The sequence below is a fragment of the Triticum aestivum genome, chromosome 5A (genome assembly GCF_018294505.1).
Source record: "Triticum aestivum cultivar Chinese Spring chromosome 5A, IWGSC CS RefSeq v2.1, whole genome shotgun sequence".
Lineage (NCBI taxonomy): Eukaryota > Viridiplantae > Streptophyta > Magnoliopsida > Poales > Poaceae > Triticum > Triticum aestivum.
In genome coordinates this window covers 553,321,644-553,331,751 of record NC_057806.1, presented here as the reverse complement: position 1 = coordinate 553,331,751, position 10,108 = coordinate 553,321,644, and the positions used below count along the sequence as shown (strand labels likewise).

The 10,108-nt window shown below is 43.2% G+C and overlaps 1 protein-coding gene across 1 annotated transcript; it reads right to left on the bottom strand.

Moving 5' to 3' along the window:
* Positions 1-622: 622 nt before the first annotated feature.
* On the bottom strand, positions 623-5,193 carry LOC123101537 (uncharacterized). Its single transcript, XM_044522940.1, has 11 exons — positions 5,089-5,193; positions 4,789-4,881; positions 3,773-4,263; positions 3,524-3,660; positions 2,971-3,056; positions 2,181-2,308; positions 1,828-2,103; positions 1,595-1,725; positions 1,175-1,216; positions 1,001-1,069; positions 623-906 (listed from the first exon to the last, which is right to left on the bottom strand). The coding sequence occupies exons 2-8, from the start codon at positions 4,838-4,840 to the stop codon at positions 1,597-1,599; spliced, it is 1,299 nt and encodes a 432-aa protein (XP_044378875.1). The 5' UTR covers positions 4,841-4,881; positions 5,089-5,193; the 3' UTR covers positions 623-906; positions 1,001-1,069; positions 1,175-1,216; positions 1,595-1,596.
* Positions 5,194-10,108: the final 4,915 nt, after the last annotated feature.

The window sequence follows — 10,108 nt, the reverse complement described above, 5'->3', positions numbered from 1 at the left end:
GTTTTTGCAGCTCCGCGAAAATGAGCTAGCACCTGGTCCGCTCCGGAGCGGAGTGGAGGGAGCGGAGAGGAGTCGAACGCGGCCCTAGTTCTGTGTTAAATCCCTCCGTAAAGAAATATAAGTGCATTTATAGATTACTAACGTAGTGATTTAAACGCTAGCTCTTATATTTATTCACAGATCGAGGGGGTATATGGCATCGAATTATGTGAATCTGCGGACAAGATGTTTGTTTGAGCTTATGACAAAACTTGGTTAACCACGTCTAAAAAATGTCTAACCTCGCTTGCCCTGTACTTTTTAAAAGAAGATGGAGTTCCCTGTTTATTCTAGTACAAAGCATTGTATCATGGGAGTTAGTTAGATGGTTTCCTCAACGCACGGGCGTCTTGAAGTCTTAACTCATAGAGGAGATAAACCCAGTTGCTTAGATCAAACGACCACCACGTTTTTCAATAGAATCTTGGATCACCATGTGGCCACAACAACACATTAATAGATTCAAGCGTGCATGGGAAACTGGACACGCAACGTGATCCAGTGAATGGGCAAAACACAAACACTAAGGCTGGCTGTAATGGAAGTATTATAGGTAGTATCATGCATGCCAACTAGAATTAAATGAAGAAAGAGAGGAAAATGTATTTCCATCTGTTTTTCCAAAGATCTACTTCACTGTTTACACAAGATTGATTCACATTCATTGTGCAACAAAAAGATCCGACAACTCAAGCAACACAAAGGTTGGAGTGGAGGTCAGACAGCCAACCAACAAGAACACATGATCAATACCACTAGCACTAGCAGGACTAAAAAGCACAGTGCATCCTAATCAGCTTGTAGAAATCCAATGTTGTAGGTTCAGGTATATCAGCAGGGAGCACATATGGCTCAGGCAACGGCCACCTGTGATGAATAAAAAAAGTATACAAATCAGTGAAAAGATTTAAAAAATAACCAATGTATACTAGATAGTATAAACAAATGTAAGAAAGAATACTTGTTTACACCACCCTCTGCAATAGTATCAGCATCTCCATGGGACCAACATGGACCAGGCAACAGGTATCTGTTGTTGAGTAACCATTTCAGAAACCATAAAAGTTACTGAATACACATTTATCTGAAACAATGTATGGTACGGTATGGTATCATGATGAGTAAGAAAGAATACCTCTTTTCGGCACCCTCAACAATAGTATCACCTGCTCTAGTCCTACAGGTACACCCAAAAATATTTTTACTATGAGAAAATGAGATAGTTTAACCAATGCACAGAAAATAGACAAGGCAAGAGGAGAGTGGGGGGAGATGGTGAAGATAAGAACTGTATGATAATGACAAAGAAATACCCGATGAATTAAGTTATTCGGAATCATGCACTATTACATCACTTCATCAGTACTAAGTAGCACACTTTCTCACATTCGTACACACAAAAGTGCATAACGCATACACATTAATTGTCATATCAAGCCAAGCAAAATTAGGAAACTAGAGAAGATTGTGCAGAGATCCTAATGGACGGGACAACTTCCCTAAAACCTATACATATTAGACCATGAAAAAGTCAGGTGTAAACAAGAAGACATACCATCAATTATTTAAGTTCAACAATAGGCGGTGAATAACATCCCTCAACAGGAACGGAGTTTCTTCCTCATGGTAAAAGTTCATACCAAGAAAATTCCCACCGGTGTCAATAAGAGGGCCCCCAATCCCAGCCTAGCAAAACAAAAGCAACATCATATACAAGGCTTATGTTACAATTCCATTGCTATAAAAAAATTCCATGTTGAAGGTACTGGATAAGTCCACACGAAATACCTTGGTGATTTTACAGGTGGAGACACAAAGTTCTATGCAATCGAGTTTGCTTCGTTTGCCAATCAACATCTTCCCCTTTGCAGCCATTATATTGTGATGAGTAAAAAGACGACCCACAGCTATTACCTTGTCACATGAGGTAACTTGATGCCGGATGATTTTTATTTCAAGAGGACCCCAGTACCCCATGATGTCAACAAGAGCAATGTTGTAATGTAAATTATAGCGGCTCAATATCCCTACAACTCGAAATTCGTTTGGAAGGCAAACTTCAATCTGCAATAATAAGGTCATGTTAACCAATATCCTAAATGGGAAGGCAAAAGAATAGAAAAGCAATTAGCAGTAACAACCCTCAGGTTATCATTAATCATGTGTGCATCACCAGAAACTCTAACCAAACTTGCTGAAGTCAGAATTGTTGCAGAGCATGCATTGCACTTTATAAATACGCCAGTGCAAGCAAAGAATTTTGCAACTCCTACATAGATAATCATTCAGTTATTAATCATCACCCACTTATTAAAACATGGAAAAGTAATGACTACAACAGAACCATCACCATTGAATGAAGCAAGTGAGACAACACTTGGAGACATTTTTGAAGCAATGCCTTTGGGTAGTTTACTCCAGATATTGTCGACGAATGTTGTTTCAAGAAAATGAATCTTACGCTTGCATAGCACGATACACAAGTTAAAAGTGCTTGATAAAGTATTAAAAGTGTGGGTGTGAAACATAAGGAACTACTCAGCAACACAGGTACAGTGTATGCTAGTTGCAAGGTTGTAGGACCCCTTACAAGGTCCACGAAGTTAGCAGACGGTATCCCCATAATCACCCAGTTAAATCGTTTATACATTCAAATTGACAATCTCCAAGTTAGGTTGTTTATCAATTATTAAAACTGGGAGATATCTTTCAGCTTGGCCATGTAACCAATTAGAGCTGAAACCTTTGATTGTTTATTTGTTGGATTGTTGGGCTTCTATACAAGGAGGACCCACTACGAGGAACTATCTAAGCAAGAGGAAATGATTCTGACTTCCTATGTCGTCAGAAAGGCACAGCCATGCCTCTTGGGTCCAGGGGCTGCATTATGCTGGACTTACGGTCAATATCCTATGAAATAATTTTGCTCACCTCCTGGAATGCTGCAAAATAGTTGTCTCATCTCACGTTCAATTCCCGCTTCTTCAGCATCATCAATCTCTTCCTTAGCTCTAACACTGCAGCATGATGTAGAGAGCTCACCATGATAAATCCACAAAGACAAGATACCGAAGACCATACACAAAATAAGCTATTAAACAAGGGAAGTACAGAACAAGGGAGCAAGATCATTACAGAAATTTCACAGCAGAGAAATTTAATAAAATCTTAAACAATTTCCCCATGGCCATGGGTCTTCTTAAATGTAAGTTCAAATATAGCAGCAATATATATTAGTGCCAGCATTGAAATAAAGACCTTAATTTAGTATAATGCAGAGTTAAATTATTAAGAAAAAACACACTAGTAAAAAAAACTAGTATGCCAGTTTTTTTGGGAATGTAAACTCATCAACCTCAGAAGCTGCTATTAGGCTTTCACAAAATTATACACGTTGCACACAAACTCAATTAAAAAAATGAGGGAGACGCATGGGTGGGCCAAACAGAGAAGGGCAGTTCATGAATATTGAAAGTGTACATACCAGACCATCCGGTGATACCGCAAGAATTGAAGAATTTGCTCCCTTCGCACGTAGGGGGTCTTTTTCATTCTGGTACGAGAGCAGTTCATCCCAACAAAGTTACCATCAAAATCAACAAGGGGGCCTCCAATCCCAGCCTAGCACAAAAGTGGCAATGAAGTTACACAAGGAAACTGCTATCCACAATGCCTGAAACAAAGGATATACCATCAGACAGTTATTTGTTTCAACTGTACAAAAGGAGCTCACCTTGTCGATCCGGCATGTGCTCAACATTGTCTCACTGGTTAGAGCGCTTAGAGAGGCAAGATCTACTCTGCTTGTGGCCCTCAAAAATCCTGAACTGAAATCGCGCCATACAGCTGCTACCTTCCTATAAGGCTCAAACTGTATGTCACGATCAAGGCTTACAGGCGCAGCATCAAAACCAGACAAGTCCTTGACGTTGACGATGAAAAAATAAGCATATCTCCCAGGATGCTCTATCCAGCCAGTGACAATCTGATCATTCGGAAGGCGCACTTGAATCTGAGACAAGCGCAAGGCGAATCGATGGTTACTGGGGCAGCATATTAGCATAATAATCCAGGAAAGTAGAGAAAAAGTTGCCATTAAATTTTCAGTGATCTCCCTTGTAGGCCACGTAAGTGGAATCAAACGTCTTGCTGTCAGGAAACTTGTAGCATCAGGACGTGAGGTTTCGATGCATATGCCTGTGTATTCCCCTAACTTTGTATCACCTACAGAGAGAAAATAAAACTCGCAAACTGAATAGCCGATGATTATAAAAACAGGTAATGTGAGGAAGCACTAACAGTATAATCACGAACCATGGAATGAGGCGAGCAACACAAGACTCCTACGCAATCTTGAAACCACTTGCTCACTGAGTCCACCCAAGGCGCCTGGGCCAGCGTTTTGATTTTCGTTTTGTGATTTTTCTCGCCCTAGGCCGAGATGGCCGAATTTCGGTCGTTTTTAAAAATTTCGGCCGAAATTTGACCAAATTTTGACTGAAATTTGATTAAAATTTGACCAAAATTTCTCAAATTTGACCAATTTCGGCGGAAGATAGATTTCGCCCTAGGCCGAGATGGCCGAAATTCGGCCGAAATCCATTTTTTACGGCCGAAATTCAAAACCCTGGCCTGGGCTAGATTGGCTCGAGCGATCCAAAGCTAGTTGATTGAAAATAAAATCAATTTTATTATTATGAATTTGTACTTGTAGTGAAAAGGGAAACAGGCATGCATGCATGGACTCACTTGCCCTAGTTGCTCTTTTGTGAGGGCGTTGTTGCCCTTCATCGCGTCTCATCAGCCGGCGCTTGGTTTTCGTCTCGGTCTTTTCAAGCCAGCCTGAACAGAAGGAACAAAATTAAACTAACACTGGTCGATCTGATCACACAACTAGTAGATTGATATGGCTGCCAAAACCGATGGAGGGATTGGACTATCCATATGGTTGCCAAAACAGATGGAGTAAAATAGATCGACAAAAATAAAACGGCACCGGAATCGCTGTGGGCAACTGGGTGGGTTGAAGAATCCATACACCGGAGATACCTTGGAAACAAACTCAACAGCCGCAGCTGGATTCGTCGACGGAAGGACCCCCTGCTCCAACCTTTTTTCTTTTTTCCTTTTGAGCCGACCTCTGCTCCAACTTTTAGTCCAGCCAAGAGACGGATCGAGAGCTCTCGCCAAAGCCGCGTTTTATCTGGGCCGGCCCACTAGCTTCCGGTCAGTTTTTTTTTCAATTTTCAGTTTATCTAGTGGGGGCCCTACACAGCTCACGCAATTCCGCCCCATAAGTCTTTGTAACGTTCTTTACAAGATTGCTTCAAAGGTTTTGTCCAATAGACTTAAAATCATTCTTCCTGTATTATCTTCGAGGAGCAATCTGCTTTTGTTCCAGGAAGATTGATCACCGACAATATCATAACGGCATATGAATGTTTGCACTTCATGAAAAGGAACAAGGCACAAAGAAACCGGTTTTGTGCAGCTAAGCTGGACATGATGAAAGCCTACGATAGAGTCGAGTGGAGCTACCTGGAGGCTATAATGTTAAAGATGGGGTTTGCTCCCTCTTGGGTGGCTCTGATCATGAGAATGGTGAGTTCGGTAAAATTCTCAGTTTTATTCAATGGCAGCAAACTTGAAGAATTCTTGCCATCCAGAGGGATCCGACAGGGGAACCTAATTTCTCCATACCTATTCTTGCTTGCAGCGGAGGGCCTTTCGTGCCTCTTAAAAACTACAAATGAATCATCGCACCTCAGTGGTATTCGAGTAGCTCCATCGGCACCGCCGGTAAGCCACTTGCTTTTCGCAGATGATAGCCTGCTGTTTGTCAAGGTCAGTGTTGACGGAACAAATGAGTTGTCCTCCTTGTTAGACTCTTATTGCCATGCCTCGGGTCAGAGAGTCAATCTTTCTAAATCTTCGTTATTTTTCAGTAAGGGATGCCCAAACTGTTGGAAATATGCCCTAGAGGCAATAATAAATTGGTTATTAGTATATTTCCTTGTTCATGATAATCGTTTATTATCCATGCTAGAATTGTATTGATAGGAAACTCAGATACATGTGTGGATACATAGACAACACCATGTCCCTATTAAGTCTCTAGTTGACTAGCTCGTTGATCAATAGATGATTACGGTTTCCTGACCATGGACATTGGATGTTGTTGATAACGGGATCACATCATTAGGAGAATGATGTGATGGACAAGACCCAATCCTAAGCCTAGCACAAGATCATGTAGTTCGTTTGCTAAAGCTTTTCTAATGTCAAGTATCATTTCCTTAGACCATGAGATTGTGCAACTCCCGGATACCGTAGGAGTGCTTTGGGTGTGCCAAACGTCACAACATAACTGGGTGGCTATAAAGGTACACTACAGGTATCTCCGAAAGTGTCTGTTGGGTTGGCGTGAATCGAGACTGGGATTTATCACTCCGTGTAAACGGAGAGGTATCTCTGGGCCCGCTCGGTAGGACATCATCATAATGTGCACAATGTGATCAAGGAGTTGATCACGGGATGATGTGTTACAGGACGAGTAAAGAGACTTACCGGTAACGAGATTGAACAAGGTATCGGGATACCGACGATCGAATCTCGGGCAAGTATCGTACCGATAGACAAAGGGAATTGTATACGGGATTGATTGAATCCGCGACATCGTGGTTCATCCGATGAGATCATCGTGGAACATGTGGGAGCCAACATGGATATCCAGATCCCGCTGTTGGTTATTGACCGGAGAGTTATCTCGGTCATGTCTGCATGGTTCCCGAACCCGTAGGGTCTACACACTTAAGGTTCGATGACGCTAGGGTTATAGGGAATAGATATACGTGGTTAACGAATGCTGTTCGGAGTCCCGGATGAGATCCCGGACGTCACGAGGAGTTCCGGAATGGTCCGGAGGTAAAGATTTATATATGGGAAGTCCTGTTTTGGTCGCTGGAAAAGTTTCGGGTTTTATCGGTAATGTACCAGGACCACCGAGAGGGTCTCGGTGGTCCACCAAGTGGGGCCACCAGCCCCGGAGAGCTGCATGGGCCAAGTGTGGGAGGGGACTAGCCCCTGGTGGGCTGGTGCGCCCCCCCACCAAGGCCCAAGGCGCAAGGGAGAGTGGAAGGGGGCAAACCCTAGGCTCAAATGGGCCTAAGGCCCACCTAGTGGTGCGCCCCCCTCTCTCCCCCCTTGGCCGCCCCCCCTAGATGGGATCTAGGGCTGGCCGCCACCCCTAGGGGTGGAAACCTAGGTGGGGGCGCAGCCCCTCCCCTCCCCCTATATATACTTGAGGTTTTTGGCTACCATAGACACGATTCAATCTCCTTCTTGGCGCAGCCCTACCCCTCTCCCTCCTCGTCTCTTGCGGTGCTTGGCGAAGCCCTGCTGGAGTACCATGCTCCTCCACCACCACCACGCCATCTTGCTGCTGCTGGATGGAGTCTTCCCCAACCTCTCCTTCTCCCCTTGCTGGATCAAGGCGTAGGAGACGTCACCATGCTGTACGTGTGTTGAACACGGAGGTGCCGTCCGTTCGGTACTAGGATCGTCGGTGATTTGGATCACGACGAGTACGACTCCATCAACCCCGTTCACTTGAACGCTTCCGCTTAGCGATCTACAAGGGTATATAGATGCGCTCTCCTTCCCCTCGTTGCTAGATTACTCCATAGATTGATCTTGGTGATGCGTAGAAAATTTTGAATATTTGCTACGTTCCCCAACAGTGGCATCATGAGCTAGGTCTATGCGTAGTTACTATGCACGAGTAGAACACAAAGTAGTTGTGGGCGTCGATATTGTCAATTATCTTGCCGTTACTAGTCTTATCTTGATTTGGTGGCATCGTGGGATGAAGCGGCCCGTACCAACCTTACACGTACGCTTACGTGAGACCGGTTCCACCGACTGACATGCACTAGTTGCATAAGGTGGCTGGCGGGTGTCTGTCTCTCCCACTTTAGTCGGATCGGATTCGATGAACAGGGTCCTTATGAAGGGTAAATAGAAATTGGCAATTCACATTGTAGTTTTGGCGTAGGTATGAAACGTTCTTGCTAGAAACCTATAGCAGCCACGTAAAAACATGCAACAACAATTAGAGGACGTCTAACTTGTTTTTGCAGCAAGTGTTTTGTGATGTGATATGGCCAAAAGATGTGATGAATGATATATATGTGATGTATGAGATCATGTTTTTGTAATAGGAATCACGGCTTGCATGTTGATGAGTATGACAACCGGCAGGAGCCATAGGAGTTGTCTTTATTTTTTGTATGACCTGCGTGTCATTGAGAAACGCCATGTAAATTACTTTACTTTATTGCTAAACGTGTTAGCCATAGTAGTAGAAGTAATAGTTGGCGAGCAACTTCTTGGAGACACGATGATGGAGATCATGATGATGGAGATCATGGTGTCATGCCGGTGACAAGATGATCATGGAGCCCCAAGATGGAGATCAAATGAGCTATATGATATTGGCCATATCATGTCACTATTATTTAATTGCATGTGATGTTTATCATGTTTTTGCATCTTGTTTACTTAGAACGACGGTAGTAAATAAGATGATCCCTCATAATAATTTCAAGAAAGTGTTCCCCCTAACTGTGCACCGTTGCGACAGTTCGTTGTTTCGAAGCACCACGTGATGATCGGGTGTGATAGATTCCAACGTTCATATACAACGGGTGTAAGACAGGTTTACACATGCAAACACTTAGGTTGACTTGACGAGCCTAGTATGTACAGACATGGCCTCGGAACACAGAAGACCGAAAGGTCGAACATGAGTCGTATAGAAGATACGATCAACATAAAGATGTTCACCGATGTTGACTAGTCCGTCTCACGTGATGATCGGACACGGCCTAGTTGACTCGGATCATGTAATCACTTAGATGACTAGAGGGATGTCTATCTGAGTGAGAGTTCATAAGATGAACTTAATTATCCTGAACATAGTCAAAAGGTCTTCGCAAATTATGTCGTGGCTCGCGCTTCAGTTCTACTGTTTAGATATGTTCCTGGAGAAAATTTAGTTGAAAGTTGATAGTAGTAATTATGCGGACTAGGTCCGTAAACTGAGGATTGTCCTCATTGCTTCATAGAAGGCTTGTGTCCTTAATGCACCGCTCAGTGTGCTGAACCTCGAACATCGTCTGTGGATGTTGCGAACATCCGACATACACATTTTGATAACTACGTGATAGTTCAGTTAAACGGTTTAGAGTTGAGGCACCGAAGACGTTTTGAAACATTGCGAAACATATGAGATGTTTCGAGGGCTGAAATTGGGATTTCAGGCTCGTGCCCACGTCAAGAGGTATAAGACCTCCGACGATTTTCTTAGCCTGCAAACTAAGGGAGAAAAGCTCAATTGTTGAGCTTGTGCTCAGATTGTATGAGTACAACAATCATTTGAATCGAGTGGGAGTTGATCTTCCAGATGAGATAGTGATGTTTCTCCGAACTCATTACCACCAAGCTGCTAGAGCTTCATGATGAACTATAATATATCAGGGACATATATGATGATCCTTGAGATATTCGCGATGTTTGACACCACAAAAGTAGAAATCAAGAAGGAGCATCAATTGTTGATGGTTGGTGAAACCACTAGTTTCAAGAAGGGCAAGGGCAAGAAGGGATACTTCATGAAACGGCAAATCAGTTGTTGCTCTAGTGAAGAAACCCAAGGTTGAACCCAAACCCGAGACTAAGTGCTTCTGTAATAAGGGGAACAGCCACTGGAGCAGAATTACCCTAAATACTTGGTAGATGAGAAGGCTGGCAAGGTCGATAGAAGTACATTGGATATACATTGTGTTAATGTGTACTTTACTAGTACTCCTAGTAGCACCATGGTATTAGATACCGGTTCGGTTGCTAAGTGTTAGTAAACTCGAAATAAAAGGCTGCGGAGTAAACGGAGACTAGCTAAAGGTGAGCTGGCGATATGTGTTGGAAGTTTTTCCCAAGCTTGATGTGATCAAGCATCGCACGCTCCCTCTACCATTGAGATTGGTGTTTGCATTGAGCATAGACATGATTG

Excerpts from the sequence above, each read along its gene's own strand:
- LOC123101537 (XM_044522940.1), bottom strand. The coding sequence starts at position 4,840 with ATGAGACGCGATGAAGGGCAACAACGCCCTCACAAAAGAGCAACTAGG. Across the intron at positions 4,264-4,788 it reads CAAAAGAGCAACTAGGGCAA|GTGATACAAAGTTAGGGGAA; the intron begins GTGAGTCCATGC and ends TTCTCTCTGTAG. Across the intron at positions 3,057-3,523 it reads CGGTATCACCGGATGGTCTG|TGTTAGAGCTAAGGAAGAGA; the intron begins GTATGTACACTT and ends ATCATGCTGCAG.